The sequence below is a fragment of the Siniperca chuatsi genome, linkage group LG17 (genome assembly GCF_020085105.1).
Source record: "Siniperca chuatsi isolate FFG_IHB_CAS linkage group LG17, ASM2008510v1, whole genome shotgun sequence".
In the NCBI taxonomy this organism is placed as follows: Eukaryota; Metazoa; Chordata; class Actinopteri; order Centrarchiformes; family Sinipercidae; genus Siniperca; species Siniperca chuatsi.
In genome coordinates, this window is record NC_058058.1 from 25,315,869 (window position 1) to 25,333,752 (window position 17,884).

The following is a 17,884-nucleotide window of genomic DNA, read 5'->3' on the forward strand; positions in this document are numbered from 1 at the left end:
TCTTGGTCACAATTCTTTAATAACCAAATTTAAGGTATCCTTATCAAATAAGTTTGTTAATGTGTTAAAAAACAAATATCGGCTGACATACAGTTTGTTATGTCTCAAATATCAATATAAGCTTAAACTCAAATTACCACCCTGCGGTTGTATGCCTCCGCCAACCAGTCAAGTTGCAGTTTACATCCATGTTTGTCCAGACTCATAATAAATGTTATGAATACTTGGAAGGAATTGAATAAAAGCTATACAATGTATTTTTTGGCTAAATGGAAGTTATCACTATATTGATGATACAAACTGTATGATTCCAGTGAATATACATTGTTGAACTGATTAATGAAGGATTATCATAGATGTACTGGCTAAATAGGTACACATGTACTTGATTACTATGTAAAGATGGATTCTTATAGAGTATAGCTCCACAAAATGTGGTGCTTTTGTTTTCTCCTGGCATTTTAAGATGCAAAGCCTCTCTATGAGCTGTAGGTCAAACTCACTCATTCACAGGATCACGAGTAGCTAGGTGCGCTCCAATACGTTGTTTGCAATCACGTTATTCTGATGACGGTCGAAATACAGAATGAGGCAGGAAGTGAAAGGACAAGATGGAGGAAAGCCCGTACTGTGCTAGTTATTGTTTACTCATTGTGTCGTCCCAGTCAACATGTGTGACATCTGGATTGCCCAATTCAATCTTAAATTATGGCTAAAAACCTATTTAGTCCTTAGACCTTTGTCCTTTGAGTCAAAAGTGTCACCTAGTCAGGTTCCGACCAACTGTGAAATTTGGTCAGCAATTCTTGGGTTATGGCCAAAAATGTGTTTTATGAGGTCACAGTGACCTTGACCTTTGATCACCAAATTATAATCAGTTTATCCTTGAGTCCAAGTGGACATTTGTGCCAAATTTGAAGAAGTTCCTTCCAAGCGTTCCTGAGATATAGCGTTCACGAGAATGGGACGGACAACCCGAAAACAAGACCAAAAAAAAAAAGATCAGTCAGGCTCTAATTTAGGACATCATGGGATATTAAAACTCTTTTGAAAACCACGCTACTGTAGCTACTAATGAAAATCCTCCCAAACCTAAGAATGGGTATCGCACCACAAACCAAACTATTATCTTGTCTCAGAAACTGTCAAGTAAAAAAATTTTGGCACTAAGTGCTTGGTAAAAAGAAAAGTAAGGTATTGAAAAAGTACCATTGTTTATGGATACAGCAATCCAGGTATTGTATTGGCACTGGTAAAGAAAATGTTCAAACTACATCCAGCCTTAAACACAACGCACTGAAATGTTTCTCTGGTGATCCCTTCTGTATCAGTGGAGAAATGACTGGGCAGTAACAGATTTTTAATTAAAAGCAATTATCAGATTAAATGTATGTATCCTGTCTAACACAACTCTACACTACATGCAATACAGTACGCTGCACAAGTCACACACTCTGCTACCATGCACAATGATGGTGTTGGTATTGGTATTGAGGCATGCAGGCCATGGCTGGCAGTGGTGTGAATTTATTCACGTGTGATCAGGTTTGTGCAGGAGCGTGGAATGGGCTCAGACAATGGTCTTGAGCTCCTCGTCAGTCAGCTGGTTGAACGTCATGATTTTCGTAAGCTGCTCGGCATATCTTTCCTGGTCCTGTATGAAGTGAGGGATTCGGACGTTCTCCATCTGAGCCAATGCTTTCAGGCGGTCCACGTCTTCAAATGACACCTTAGCCCACAGAAAAACAAGAGACAACAAATAGACAAGAGACAGAATTAGCAACCTGCTGCACTGCAGCTAAAAATTAAATCATGATAAACCATCAGAACCAGTGGGGAAATGCAACCACAATAATCAATAACTTAAATGAATTTAAACAAGACTACAAGGGCCAAGTGGTAGATTTTGGGCGGACGACCCGGGGGCTGGACACGTGCAGAGTTGATCTCCTGAGGTCTGTGATGAAGATTCACACCATCTGGAGGCCTGGCGGAATGCCGGTGGCACAGGAGGAAGGTCACAGGAGGCTGGCGGTACAGGAGGAAGGTCACAGGAGGCCGGCGGTGAAGACGGGACCCCGCCGGATGCCAGAGAACCAGATCAGGGCCCAACAGGACAGGGAGCCGGTGATGGAGAGACTGGTAGAGGAGCTGGCAGAACCAGTGATGTCCGGGAACCCGGAGCCTGCCACTCCAGCAGAGAAGGAGGATACTGCTGTGATCCAGCAGAAAATTCAGTGGCGTGCTGCGACGTGCTGTGGTCTGATCCAGGGCAGGAGGCGACTGCGATCCAGCGGCAACTAGGGATGGCTGCTGCTCCGATCCAGCCAGGGCAGGAGGCGGCTGCGATCCAGCGGCAACTAGGGATGGCTGCTGCTCTGATCCAGCCGGGGCAGGAGGCGGCTGCGATCCAGCGGCGGCAAGGGGTTGGTGCTGCTGCTGCGATCCAGCCGGGAAAGGAGGAGACTGCGATCCAGCAGGGTGCCCAGGCACTAGGGGCTGCTGCAATCCAACTGTGACTGGAGGCCACCGGGGCTCTGGGACCGGAGGCCGCCGCAGCTGGGCTGCTGGTCCGCGGGGTAGGCGAGCAACTGTGGGAGCCATGCTTCCTCCTGGAGTGTTTCCTGTAAGGAGCAGAGAAAGCACCAGACTGAGGTGCCTCCTGGCTTGCAGGCTGAGATGCTGACTGGAGACTAGCACGTAGGAGGTAAGTATGTAAGGATATGCACTGGGGGCCAGCAGGCTGGGGTGCAGGCTGATGGCTGGCAGGCCGGGGTGCAGTCCGATGGCTGCGAGGACCCCAGAGAGCCAGGCGGGTGCCTAGGTATGGGTTCGGGACTGGGACCGGTTGAGGAGTAACAGGCAGGGTTGCAGGCTGGGGTGTCTGGGTCCGAAGGAAGTTCGTGAGCCACCCAGGGATGTCCTTCCTCAGCCCAGGTGATGTTGATAATCTAGTCTCAACCCGACCTTTGATTGCCTCTCTGCGGGTCAAGTATTTCCCCCCAGATGTCCCTTAGGCGCACCAGATCTTGGACCATCTGGTCCGCTTCCTTGGACAACTCTGCTGGGTCCATGATTGGTTGGATCATTCTGTCATATGTAGTGCTGTGTAGTGGTATGTGGACCCAAAGGCAGATGACCAGGAAGCGGTATCAGGGTGAACTAGCCGGATGGCTACAGTGTTTATTGGAGTTGATGTGGTTTACAAGTAGGTACAGGCAGACAGACCGGTAGGCAGACCAGTAATACACAGGTAACAGAGAAGTGGGTTACCGGCTGGTAGTGGTAGAAACAGGGAAGTAAGTCCAAGGTGGCTAAACAGTCCAAAAGGGAGCAGGCAAAGTACAAAATCCAAAATCCAACCAAGGTCCACGGGAGACAAATAATCCAATAAACAGAACTCACGGTAAAACTGCCAGGGAATTGGGCACTGGAACCAGGTACAACAAAAGTTCACCAAACGGCGACACAAACAAAGGTCAGGAACAAAAACTCAGGAAGGCAGGAATCAATCAGCTGGAACAACACCATGTGTAACAATGATGATCCAACACTGAACAAAGAAAGAGACCCAGACTAAATACGCTAGGGGAGGTGAGACAACGAGACACAGGTGCAAACAATCAAGGAAGGACCAACAATCAAAACTGGAGGGAAAACAAAGACAGGAAGTAAAAACCACAAGAAACACCAGGGAAGGAACACACTACAAAATAAAACAAGAAGTGACAACACCTAAACTACCACACATTCAGCCTTCCATTAATTTTACTCTATGTCTGAACTGTAACCATCTTCTGTGTAGTTAAACTTTTATTTCATGCGACTGAATGTCACCAATGATATTGTTCTGCTGCTACTTTCTACTATAGTGATGTTGTAGAAGCACTGGCAGAGAGAAGATACATAGATTAGAAACATAACACCACTGACAGGAAAATCAAAAAACAGCAGGATCATTTATCCGCAGTAGTAAGAGGGCCCAAAAACCAAGGAAAGTAGTTTTTAATAGGAACGTAACTGACAGGGAAGTCAGATATAGACAGGACAGACAGGAATCTGCTACTCTGATACAGAGAATGTCATGGTTTGAGGTTTTTAGTTTAGTTATTTCCTGTTTTATTTTGTAAGTGTTCTGCCTTATGTGTCTTGTGTAGCTTAACTTCCTGTCTTTGTGTTTTTTTTCCCCTCCAGCTTTGATTGTTTGCCCCGGAACTAGTTTCACCTGTGTCTAGTTATCCTGCCCTCACCTGTGTATTTAGTCTCTGTCTCTTCACTCCCTCATTGCCAGTTCGTCTTTGTCAGTCTGTGTCAAGCATTCCAGCCCTTTCCAGTGTTTCTTGTGTTTTGGGATTATTACTGTGTTTCCTGAACTTTAGGATTTTTGCTTGTTACCCATCGGATTTGTTTGCCAGTGTTGGACTGCTCCTCTGGTTGTGACCATTTCCTGCCTGGATTCCATGTAAGCCTTTCTCCTCATAATAAATCACTGAATCTCACCAGGTCTACTTCAGTGTCTGTGTTTGGGTCTTATTTCCTTGTGTTCCCTGTGTACTTGACAAACCATGACTGAGAATCCATCATCATTGCTCTATGTTGGAGCTGAGGACATTCAAGAGGAAGCCATACAAATAGTCTCTTGTAAATGAGTGCATCCAAAAAGGATGGAAAGAGAAGTACCTGCCAGTGGAGGGTATCAAAGGAACAAGTTCACTACTAGTATTTATCACTTTGTAGGTTGTTGTGTGCAATGCTGTGGTGGTAAATTCAGAAACTTGTTGTTCAGAAAGGGGGATTGATCGTGAGATCGACAGGTGGATTGGTGCCGGACTGTTGTGGTAAGGAAGAAGCAAAGTTTGAAGGTGAAGTTCTTGCTTTACCAGTCGATTTATGCTCCAACCCGTACCTATGGTCATGGGCTTTAGGTAATGCTGAATCTCTTTACCTACCACCTTTCTTAACACTCAAGCCTGATTATTCTGCATTCAGGAATCAGTTATTCAATGTAGCTGCTACTTAATGAATCAGTAAATTGACTAATACTGCCAGACAGAGCAAGATGAGCTGCCTCACCTTTCCTAGAGCCATCAGCAATGGGAAGTTGATCTTGTCTCTGTATCTAAGGATCTTCAGGATGCCATCCAGGTAGACCTGGTCTTTACTGAAGCACCCTGCAATGTCAGAAGTCAGAAAAGAAGTTTGACAAGTATGAATTTTAAAAGGCTGATGAATATTTTATGTTATTTTGAACTAATCACATGTGAATCAATTCAGGTTAAGACAAGCAGTGTTGGATTGTCTGACTCTGCATTAAATGTGAAATAAAGGCCATCATTGGCTGCATATATCAGCAAACTCTTTTGAATCTTAAACCCTATCTAGTGACATAGTGACCTGGCTGTGCTGTATCAGTCTGGCCTCTCTTGGCTCGGACACAGTAGTCCCAGCGGGTATTGGGGTCCTGGACGAAGCGTCCCAGATTGTGGAAGAGCTGCGAGAAGGACATGTGGCTGGCCTGGTAGACGGTGTAGTAAAGCAGGGCAGCGCGCCACAGTGTGGGGTCTTTCCGGAACAGGACACTGTGGATGCTGGCCAGGCCCTCCTCTGTGGGGTTCAGAGGCTTCAGGTTGTGCTTCTTCCTGCCCATGCTGCTGCTCCATGGCTGGTGGCAGTTGTTGATGCCACGGAAATAATGTGTGCCTGGGGGACAGAGACAAGGACTATTTACTGTATATAGTTGTATTTGAGTTCATAGCCAACTTCATTAGTAGTAACATCAATTAGATCCATGCAATGGTCTACTGATAAGGGTGCATCAATACCAATAACAGTCTCTTAGTAGATACTGGATGATAGCCAATCAGATCTGATTAGAGAAGTCATTTTTTAATGTCTTCTAATGAACTGCATTACAGCTGAATTTAAATGATTTTCCATTCAGCTGGTGACCCCCAGGAGCCCCACGTGAAGAATAAAACTTGTATAAGAGCTACTGTACCCACCAATCTCATGCCTCAGCATGCCTTCCAGCCAGTGTTCTCGGGCAGTGGAGATGTTGATGGTCAGTGTGGGTCTGCTGTTCACCACTGTCATGGAGGCTCTGGACAGGAGGTCATCTGTCACCTGGACTACGATCTATCAACACAGATAGAACTCAAAGTTACTTTTTTGCTGTTTACATTTTTGGTGTATTTAATTTTAAAGGAGCAGTGTGTAAGATTTAGGGAGCTCTATTTGCGGTATATGGCGATAATATTCATAAGTATGTTTTCATTAGTGTATAATCACAATAATTGTCTTCTCATTACCTTAGAATAAGCCCTTTATATCTACAGAGGCCGCCATGTTGCACTGCCATGTTGCACCGCCATGTTTCAGTAGCCCAGGATGGACAAACCAAACACTGGCTCTAGATAGGGCCTTTCACATTTTTCACGAGTTTCGCAGCCACTGTAGTTTCTCCTACATGCTTGGAAGGGGAGGGTGAGGCAAGCAGTATTCAGATGGTTGCAATCTGCACTTTCACCGCTAGATGCCACTACATCCTAACATGTTAACTTCCTGTTGCGACATGATCCTGCCTTACAAAGAGTTCAATCTGATTCAAAGAGCGAGGCTCTCCAGTGTCCAGCAAATTCGACAGAGGGGGTCTGACTGACCTGTTGTTCAGGAAGTATTGATCAATTATGTTCTTGTTTCTTGTTGCACGACAATTAATACCATTAACAGAGGATAATGACAATAAAATGCTATGTAAATGTGTGTATAGTTAGTAAAGGTGTATAGTTTTCAACTTGTGGAATGTTGTTGATAAGACTGCTAGCCCCGGAATCTCCAGCTATTTATGTGACTCTGCCCACACACTGCTTCCTTTCCCGCCTGCTTTTTGCCACAGCATGAAGAGTAAAGAGTACATTTGCCTGGCTAATTCTGGTCACTTCCACTGCAACCCAGACCATGCAAAAACAATAGGGGGTTCACATTATTGTGAACAATTTTTTGAGAGGCTGACATACCAGTCTCTGTAAAGGGCCAGATAAACTATAAAATAAGGGTGCTCCGATTAATTGGCCACCGATCGTAATCGGCTGATATTCGTTCTAAGAAGTTTGATCGGTGGTCTCTATAAAGGCCGATCAGAAGAGCCGATCACATGACGCAATGCCGCCCAGGTATATTAAAGGCCTAAAATAAGGTGGGGAATTAAGGCAAGTTTATTTGTATAGCACATTTCAACAACAAGGCAATTCAAAGTGCTTTACATAAAACATAAAAGCAACATAGGGCAACATAAAAAGTCATGTAAAAAGACTTAAAAAGAGTTAAATAGAAAATAAAAACAAGATAAAAGAGTAAAAGTTACAGTGCAGTGTAAGAAATGAATCATTAATTACAATTAAATTAAGTAAAATTAAATTGGTGAAATAACCTACTAGAAATATAAAAATATATATATCTATAGGCCTATATCTAACCTTCCCTTTCTCTCTAAGATCCTTGAGAAAGCAGTCGCCAATCAGTTGTGTGACTTTCTAAATAATAATAGTTTATTTGAGGATTTTGAGTCAGGATTTAGAGTGCATCATAGTGTAGAGACAGCACTGGTGAAAATTACAATGACCTTCTAATTGCATCAGACAATGGAATTGTCTCTGTACTTGTCTTGTTAGATCTTAGTGCTGCATTCGACACCATTGCTCATCGCATCCTATTACAGAGACTGGAATATTTAATTGGCATTGAAGGAGCTGCACTAAGCTGGTTTGAATCCTATCTATTAGATCGATCTCAGTTTGTACATGTTAACGATGAATCATCTGTGCATGCCAAAGTTAGTCACGGAGTTCCACAAGGTTCTGTGCTTGGACCAATTCTATTCACCTTATATATGCTTCCTCTAGGCAATATTATTAGGGAACACTCTATAAACTTTCATTGTTATGCAGATGATACCCAATTATATCTATTGATCAAGCCAGATGAAACAAGCCAGTTACCTAAACTTCAAGCATGCCTTAAGGACATAAAGAAAAATTTTTGATGTTAAACTCAGACAAAACTGAAGTTATTATACTTGGTCCCAAACACCTCCGAGACACATTATCTAAAGATATAGTTACTCTAGATGGCATTGCCCTAGCCTCCAGCACCACCGTAAGGAACCTCTGAGTTAACTCCCACATGAAACAAACTTCAGCAACTGCCTTCTTTCACCTATGTAAATCAGGAACATCCTGTCTCAAAATGAGTCCATGCATTTGTTACTTCTAGGCTGGATAATTGCAATTCCTTATTATCAGGCTGCCAAACAAGAACTAGGAAAAGAGATCATATTTCTCCAGTATTAGCTTCTCTGCCCTGTAAAATCAGGAAAAGAATTTAAAATCCTCACTTATAAAGCTCTTAATTGTCAGGCACCATCGTATCTTAAAGAGCTCATAGTACCCTATTACCCGACTAGAACACTGCGCTCCCAGAATGAAGGGTTACTTGTGGTTCCTAGAGTCTTCAAAAGTAGTATGGGATAGTCTTCAGCTATCAAGGTCCTCTCCTGTGGAATCAGGTCCCAGTTTGGGTTCAGGAGGTAAATACCATCTCCACATTTAAGAGTAGGCTTAAGACTTTCCTCTTTGATAAAGCTTATAGTTAGGGATGACTCAGGTGAGTCCTGAACCATCCCTTAGTTATGCTGCTATAGGCCTAGACTGCCGGGAGACTTCCCATGATGCACCTCTCTCCTCCTCTCCCTCTCTCTATGCATTATTAACCCATTAATGCATGTTACTAACTCGAGATCTTCTCTCTCCCGTAGTTTTGGGCTTTTCGTCTCTCTCCTCTCTCCTTCTGTCACTCTGAGCAGATATTTCTGTCTCCGGAGCTGTAGAGTCTGGATATATAATTGCAAGGCACCTTCTGTTCCTGCTCGACAACCACTACTACAATTATTATAATTAGTCTTATTATAATATTATATTAGTCTTACTATTATTATCATTATTATTCCTGTCATTATTATTACTATTATTATTTTATTAATATACCACTGCCATTACATTATTTTATTTTTTTAAGTTCTATGTGGAATTTGCATTGTGCTATTGTATGCGCTCTCTCTCAACCCAACACGACAGCAGCGGATGGCCGCCCTCCATTGAGTCTGGTTGTGCTCAAGGTTTTTGCCACTTAAAAGGAAGTTTTTCATTGCCACTGTCACCAAGTGCTTGCTCATGGTGGGAAATGTTGGGTCTCTGTAAATGATATTATAAAGAGTACAGTCTAGACCTGCTCTATAGGAAAAGTGCAATGAGATAACTTCTGTTATGAATTGGCGATATATAAATAAAATCGAATTGAATTGAACTGGTTCCAGCAGCCTGCAACCTGGCGAGCATGAACGCCCCCTGTTGCTGATTGACCGGAATAGTGTTGCCAGGGCTGTATAAATAAAACTGAATTTAATGTTGCCTGCCAATATGACATGAACAGTTGTAAATTCATGATACTTTCTCATCTCTTAATTTTAATACTTAATACACAATGTTGTTAAGAATAGTTAAATAAATAAATAATGCTACGTGGATGTGTTCTGTTTATACTGCATTTGGTGTCTGCGTATGCAGTTCCTAAATTTTGGGCTGCATTTGTCTGCAAATGTGTCAGTGTGGACCCCTCACAGAGAATTTTGGGAAGATGACAAAATTGATGTTGTGCAAACCCTTTTAGATCCTTATGGCTATGTAGACTCTGAAAGTATCATTTGAGTTATTCCAAAACCACTGAAATATGTTCTTCTATCATTTACAGAGTTTTTCGGTGGATTTCTCCTTTAATGCTATTCACTCCCTTGTATTTTCTTTCTACTGTCTAGTATGTCTAAACCCATTAGGACTTTACCAAGCATACCCAAGGTGCGTGTACAGTATATGTGGTGTAATGTGTTCAGTGGAACATTATTAACTTGATGATGTAACATGTCTGTGTTGATGGTTACATTAATGCAGCTCTGCACAAGCAAACTGCAGGATGACTTCAGTGAAGGTCTCACTCTTCCCTGGAGCTCATTCACTTTGATGCCCTGCTGTCTGCTGCTCTGAAATGCTGAGTGCAGCCACAGAGACACACTGTGTTGTGTTTGTTGTTGTGTTTGAATCAAACAGAGAAAATTTTCTGAGAAAATATAAACTACAACACCAGTGTAAATAAAAAGCAATGCATCTCCTTCATCATCAAATAACCCCGAGTCACTTGTCCTCTTACCTCCCCCATACAGCCTTCCTTCTCCATGTATTTCTTGACGTTGTGCCAGATGCGACTCTTGGTGAGGAGGTGGCCGCCAGTGACCTGTTCAAATTTCTCATAGCAGCCATATCGCTGAAGAGCTAGCTCCATGATGTGCACTGCCTGCAAGAGATGAGAAACTGGTAATGTAACAGCTGCCCGTGACTAATGACTGTCTTTGACCCCTTCTGTTGTTGATGCTTTGGACAAGCAGTACTTGTACAGTACTTACTGCGAGATAGAGATAACTGCGACGACAAGAAACACAAACAGGGGATGTAACATTACAAGTGTGCTCACTTTCAGTTTTTCTTCCAAATGCAGTGGATAGATAATCTGGATAAAGTGTTGGTTTACAATGTGTCTGGTCATCTGACTGTTCATCTCTAATGCCCCTAGTTCAGCGATTACAATGTTATCATGACTGATACAGATTCATTACACACAAACCATGTAACATCTTGTCAGTAAACTATGCACTTAATGGATATGAACTACTTATTCTTAGTAGCTGATGATGAGGTGATAATGGTGAAAAAAAAACGCTGGTGAGTCTGACTTTCTCTGGATTACTTCCTATTTTTAAGAGACAGATTGTTTTACTCTTAAATTTTGATTCATGTCTAGCATGTAGAGAAGAATTCTTGTCAGTAGTCTTTCCTCGCACTACTTTAAGCTTTGATGTTTTTGAAGTTGTGCTTCTATATAACTATATCTTACAGTCTTACTTTACATTGAATGAATTCTTGCTGAATATTAATTAATGTTAGAAGGGCTGCTCCACATTTACATGAATTATTACTCTATTGAGTACTAGTGTCCTCCATTTTCCCCAACAAATGCCATAAATATCATACTGTAAGACAAATGTAATTCAAGTGACAGTCCACTTTAAAAGTTCAACACAGAGGAAGAAAATATGACAAGATAGGGCAGACTCCAGGAAAAACAAAACAAAACATGAGCATCCTCTGCAGGATCATGTTACTGCATTTCCAGTTGAGCTCCCTCACTCTTTCCTTGTCTTACTAGCTGTGTACTTGTGTTACTAAAATAGCTTGCAACAGAACACCACAGGGCTGTTTTCCTGTTCAGTAGAAACACGTCTGATCTCGTACCCTTATTTATTAATTTGTGGGGTGACTGATCAGAACATGAAATTGAATCTGTCTTGGCAAAAACTTGGTTTTGAAAATATTGTGTGTGATTCATCTACAGCTTCAGTGTTGCTCACGGGACATGTACTCATACTGTTAATGCTGATTTAAGAGGCCATTTTAAACTAATCCTCCAGTGTTTGCTAAACAAAGTCTTGTGCATTTGTTTCCTGAACTAATTCATCCCAGCCACTTTCCACTTTCACTTGGACAACAGACTCACACTGCATCAGCTCTGATAGGCCCTGATGCTAAACAGCTTTGGCAGCAAGTCTCCGTGGTCACAGTATCCAACTTGACTGGCATGTGGAGGTTGCTGGTCTCAAACCAGCCAGCTCAGCACCAACCTCATGCACTAGGGACATTGTTGTAGAAGTGCCTGAATGATCTGTCACTGCCTCTGGGCCAGAAATCGGTGGAATCTTGCACTTACTGGCTGAGTGTACTTTCTTTTTGCATGCAAGCAAGTTTCAGGTTTTTGAGTTTCTCTATTCCATTTTTACCGTGATACAGTACTTCTGATCTGTTCGCACCCCAAATGATCACATAGCTGTTTGCTAGGAAGCAAGCCAAGCAGATTATTAAAGGCGGGGTCTGCAATTCTGGAGAAAGATAGAATGATATTTGAACTCAACAGCAAAACAAATACACCCCTCCCTTCAGTGCTTCTTCAGAAGCTCCACCCCCCAAATTCATGGACGCACGTTGCCAAGGCAGTGATACTAACAACTGGGCAATATGGTGGAATCCTACGTGTCTGCTGCCTGAATGTAAGTTAGCCTCAATAAGGGGAAGCAATTTTTATTGCTATGAAAATACATTATCGCTGGTAACTTCAACAGTAACAGTAACCTATACTCTACCGTCAGTGATACATGCCGTAGAAACCAAAATATTTTTATACCAAGTATCTCCGATTTTATTTACGTTTCATTACTATCATGGTGTAGCTCCGTTTCTCATGGGCGAGGATGTGGAAGAGGGAGAGTAGCTGGCAGAAGCAAAGGAAGAGGCAGTGGTCAGAGTGCCTAACACGGCAGTGGCAGATGGCCGCCCTCCATTGAGTCTGGTTCTGTCCGAGGTTTCTGCCTCTTAAAGGAAGTTTTTCCTTGCCACTGTCGCTAAATGCTTGCTCATGGTGGGATTTGTTGGGTCTCTGTAATTAATATTATAAAGAGTTCGGTCTAGACCTGCTCTATAGGAAAAGTGCAATGAGATAACTTCTGAATTGGCGCTATATTGGTGAGCATGGTTTGACTGATTGACTGGAATAGTGTTGCCAGGGCTGTGTACAAACACCGAAGTTTTTTCCAGCACACACATAGAACGGACAGCTAGTGGACCGTGAGGAGATATTCGCTGAATATTACAAAAAGTGTATTGGATTAGAATCGCTGACCTCACCTTTAAGCATTTCAATAATGTTATTGCTCTCACCTGACCAAATGAACCAAAACAAAAGAATGAAATTGTTCCAAACACAAACACACCCTTACCTTTGTCAGGAAGCGATCTGAGGCATTGTTATGCCGTGCCAGAACAAGTGGAGAAACGGGGTTGCTGTACTCAAACTGTGGATTGTAGTTGAAGTCAGACTTGAAAAACTTGGCCTTCTCTTTCTCAACATTAGAAGGCTTGATGGCTGTAAGGATGCAGAGCTTCTTGGCATTTTCCACTTCCCGCGTGATTGCTGCTTTCTGCAACAAGGGAAGTTTAGTGCGAGGGGAACTGGGGATGCACATCTTCCTGAGCTGTGGAACTGTACGAGGGGTTAGGCTCATGGTGCTGCCCACAACTGCGATGCTTCGTGCTGGTTTAGGGAGATTGGAGTTGCTTCCTGAGAGGACACGATTTGTCTGTGCAGGTTTACCACCACCTTCCGGAGCACGTACCTTTTTAGGAACCACGCCTGGACGGTTTCTTTTACTAAATGTGGTGCCACATTTCACTGATGTTTTTGGCCTCTTGTACGGGGACTGCTTCGGGCTCTTCTTCTCCTCTTCCTCAGCCTGCAGCAGGACATTGTAGCTGCTGGAGCCAGTGCTGAAGAGGTCTTTGAGGACACCTGAAGAAATTTTCTCCAGGTATACTTGGCTTGGACTCAGTGCCTTGTCAGCAGAGTTTAAGATATACTTTTTGGACATTTCTACTTCTGGCCAGTGGAGTCTTTCTGAAAGAAGTAAGATGAGAGACCAGTAAGGGAGGACAGTGAATCTGTTTGCTGCTTACTTTACAATCGCCTTCACGTGCAGACTTTTTATAGATAGACTAATCCTCTTATCAAGGCAGAATAAAATTAGATCTATTCCAATGCCAAGCTATAAAAAAACAAGGTACTAAATAAATGGATACCCTAACCCCTAACTGTCTTTTCCCACTTTTTCTACAATCATAATGATGTGATCTGACTCAAATAAACCTAATGTGAGTTGTCTCGAATTTCTGTTATGTCAGCAGTCCAAGGCTGTGCAACATTCAGTTTCATGAGAGTGCAGGCCACTGCGATTTCCAGTAAGGTGACCTGGAACATCGTCAGAGTAAGAGCAGGCTCTCTGTTCTGACAGGAGCACTGAGGCGGAATCCATGTAACCACAGAGAGCACAAACTAATGACCTCAGCAGCACAGTAATGACTGGAAGAGGGGAAAGTACAAATTGGAGCTTCATTGCCTTACTCAGCCACCCAGTCAAATACTATTACCTAACACATTAGCTGGGTATCTCATCATTCAGCTTCAACTGATGTGATGGGCTACTATCACATTATACTGTAGGAAAAAAGTAATTATGTGTGAAAGTTTTACAAAGTTAATTAAATACATTTTCAAACCAGTTACCATATATGAAATCAAATTTATGACAGCAAACAGAGTCCTGAAATTGAACGTAATGCAACTGCACAACAACATGAATCAATGCTCAAGCATCTCAGTCTCATCCATGACATTAATCAGAGCACTAATGTTAATTTAAAGCATATGATTAATAATAATCAGCATGATTCAGCACTGAGTAAGCTCAGCAGAAATCTGCTTTTCAGACTACCATCAGTCTTTCCAACGCAAATGCGTAGGGTACAGTACGTTAACGCTACGCACTACAACACACAATGTAAACGGAGAATAAGGAATATATTCATGCTTTCCTAAAATATATTCGTTAAGTTAATGAATCGCTAACTGGGGAATCACATTTAACTGAGCTAACTTACCACTTAGGATAACTAATGCCACATCAGTAGTTTTAAGAAAAGTTACCATTATTACGGTATTACATTTAATTCCTGATATGTTATTAATCCGCTAAATGCACGAGCTCCTACCTAGAGTCACCGGACAATAAGAGAAACACAAGACAAATGCAACATTACCTGTCACTTTTATTGACTCCAGCATCCTCTGTGAAGGTCTGTGTAACGTTTAGCGTTAACCTCAAATATCACAGTGCTGTCTGAAGGATACAAACGTTACTTAGCAAGTTAACCCAGCTACATTAGCCGGCTAATGTTGCTCAAATAGAACCCCAAGATGAAAGCGAGTTACCTGTAGTGACTACATTACGACACCAGGGAATATTTAAAAAACAAAAAAAAAAGCTTTTTAACGGCTGGGCTGCCATTAAACGAGCCGCCCACACCGAGCCCCAGCCACACTGACAAGAAAGAGCCGAGCCGTCTGCTCGGCACACACAGGCTCTGCATTAACTGATCTGTTTCCATGGTTTCGATGGTTACATACGCAATACACATGGATACTCATGGGAAATGAAGTCCCGCTGAATAGGTTTAGCCCATAGACATCGTAGAGGAAATATCAAGGTTTGGCGTTAGATTGGCGTAGATTTATTCATGGCCTAGCACTAATCCATTTTCAGTGGATTAAATGTAATACTGCTTTTATTCAAACTCAGACATTTGTTGCTATTAGACGCCATGATTGTAGTTTTTCTATGGACTGGTTGCACCTGCTAACTTTAATTCAACGCCCACCCATAAACATTATGAAGTCATGTTTCACAGCAATTCAATGCAGTGTCATAAATAAACTAAAAATGTAGCCAGTAGTTTTGTCTTGCTGGCATTTGTAAATGGTTTATGATAATCCAGATAACTCTTTTTATTTATTTGGATGCGCATGGTGCATAGATACTTAGAATTCTAATATGTGTAAAACTGAAGGCAGGAAAAAACAATAGGAAGAGATATATAAAAAACATTAATTTAAGGATCAGAGGTTAATGATGCTGAAGAATGTAACTCGGTGTTAGATCCCAGTGACACGTGACTTTGCCCCACTAACACTGTAACTTACCCCTTTACAAAATCTGCAACAAAAGGCTAGAACCTTATATTTCTTTACATTGCAGGGACTAGCAATGGACTAAATTCATTCTGACATTCAATATTAGTGCCCATTTTAATCTTCTCCATGCCTGACTTAATTTAACTAACCTTTTCTTCTTAATAGAAAATATAGATCTTTTATGTGGCATGTCTGCAAATCTCATTTGGTGGCTCCTTTGTTAACAACAACACTTAATGTGTTTAGCAATGGATGATACTGCAAATGCTTCCTCCAAGTGATCTTTGTAAGCATCTACTTCTGCGTCTAGAAATAATATATCAATATGATACGGCCTGTTAAAGTATGCGCTATCAAATATAAATACAAACACTGCGACAAAACTGTGTTGTTGTTTTTTGGCTGTTGTGTTATTTGTCGAATGAAGGTGAAACATAGCAACTTTTATGTCAGTTGTTTACAGTTGACGTTCACAACGGTGAAAATATAAAACATAATGTAAATTCAAATATAATATAAAAAGCAATCAGTCAGAAATAATAATGAAAAATTACATGTTTACATTACGTTACTGTAATGAAATTACTCTGTAATTCTGTTCATCACATCAGTTGAAACTAAACCTGTGTATTATGTCAGCGTGCGTTTTAACCCTTTATACAGTCTGTGGTTTTAACGTTAAAGGTTTGTTTTCAGCATTTGAATAAACAGACTGATTCGTAGATGTCTGGACTTGCAAAGTGACAGCTTCTTTCCATTGACCCAGGCTGTGATTGGCTGAACATGTGTAAACCCATGCTGCTTGGTTTTGATTGGTTCTCGGGCGCTGCGTTCAACTATTGGAGTTTGCGCAGTAGGAGCAGCGCTGAAATTCAAATTTGAACAGTTGTTTTGTGCAAAGAGGAGCCGAGCCGAGAAGAGAGAAGAGAAGCTGAGAGCCGCTCAGCTCGCCTCACTACGCCCTGTTTGTGTACACATAGTGGTGTACACGGTTTTTAAAAATACCCAGTTGTTGAAATATTGCTCGAGTGGGGATAAACAGTCCAAAATGGATCCATTTACTGAGGTGAGTCGGCGAGCTAACTAACGTTAGATAACTGTTAGCTAACATAACGCTAATGTTTTACGCTGAGTCGAAACAGATGCGTTAACGTTACCTGCTAATGCTAGCCTACCTAACGTAACAGTTCCTATTTTTTAGAATGTCATTAGACACATGTTAGTTGCGGCAGGAGACTACGTTGTTTTAACTTACTTCCATAGTGATACATGATACATTGAAATGAGGCCAGTGAAAACCCGTCACGTGTTGTTTCTTTGTCTTGTCAGTCGTCAGCAACCACACATACCGCAATACCGTAAGCTTCTAAAGGCAGTATATGTAGGTCTCTTGATGCTTGACCAATTAGTAAGTCAACGTAACGTTATTCAAATGAAACGACTTTGTTTCCATTTAAGGCAAAGGTATGTGTCCGCACTGGAATTTGTCCAACACTCTTGGCTTGATTCTCTCCCCTTAATGCGCTCATACTGTTGTTGCAAGCCAAAACTAGAAATGAATTATATCTGATGACTTTTCTTGTCACTCCAGTATCCTGGCCAGTAGAGTTTGAAATTTCAAATCCAGGAACCACAAGCAGGAGTGGCTCATTCCTGAGGAATGCTGCTAAATGCGACCGTAGGCGGTGCAGCTGCAGGAATGCTGCCGGGGCTTGCACAGTTAACGTGCAGCACAGTAAATCAGATTGTCTGAAAGGCTGTGTGAGACCAAGGGAAGGGAGTGTCATATAAAGAAAGGAGGAAGGAAAGAGGGCAAGCAAACAGAGGCCTTTTTATCTCTGGTGGAGAAGGACTGTTATGTTGCTTGTTAAAGTAGCCCATATAGAGACAGACAATGTGCTGTGCCTTGTTCCACATATTTGTGTTTACAGCTATCCAGCAGTTGTCCAGGAAGATGGAGAATCAGCATATTTTGGCCTATTAGAAAAAGCCAGAGACTAATTGCAAGTCTGACAGCAACAAGAGTGTAATTATAAAGAGGTCTGCATCTCAGATTCTGTGTCACAACATAGACAAATTTGCTTAAGGAATTCCCAAGCTATGTTGCAGTGCCAAAACGTATGTACAGTTAGAAGTTGTAAAAAGTTTC

General features: G+C 42.0%; 2 protein-coding genes across 12 annotated transcripts in view; one reads left to right on the forward strand and one right to left on the reverse strand.

The window, feature by feature from the left end:
• Positions 1-17,142, reverse strand: si:dkey-222b8.4 (uncharacterized protein KIAA0895). 4 transcript variants are annotated; one of them, XM_044171522.1, is made up of 8 exons: positions 14,977-15,136; positions 14,805-14,884; positions 12,932-13,605; positions 10,258-10,401; positions 6,003-6,135; positions 5,395-5,700; positions 5,074-5,171; positions 1-1,729 (listed from the first exon to the last, which is right to left on the reverse strand). In XM_044171522.1, exons 2-8 carry the CDS (start codon positions 14,827-14,829, stop codon positions 1,571-1,573), a joined length of 1,539 nt encoding a protein of 512 aa, XP_044027457.1. In that variant the 5' UTR covers positions 14,830-14,884; positions 14,977-15,136; the 3' UTR covers positions 1-1,570. The 4 variants fall into 4 exon arrangements, with proteins under 4 accessions (XP_044027457.1, XP_044027458.1, XP_044027459.1 ...); XM_044171523.1 differs by lacking the exons at positions 14,805-14,884; positions 14,977-15,136 and adding an exon at positions 16,991-17,142; XM_044171524.1 differs by having other exon boundaries at positions 12,932-13,601; positions 14,805-15,138.
• anln (anillin, actin binding protein) overlaps positions 16,582-17,884 on the forward strand; it is a 15,894-nt gene continuing 14,591 nt past the window's right edge. For 4 of the 8 annotated variants that reach the window (XM_044171512.1, XM_044171515.1, XM_044171513.1 and 1 more), the window contains exon 1: positions 16,583-16,801. In XM_044171512.1, coding sequence (XP_044027447.1) covers positions 16,784-16,801 — 18 coding nt within the window. In that variant the 5' untranslated portion in view covers positions 16,583-16,783. Of the gene's footprint in view, positions 16,802-17,884 lie in introns of all 8 variants that reach the window. The other 4 variants (XM_044171518.1, XM_044171520.1, XM_044171516.1 and 1 more) reach the window with 2 other exon arrangements.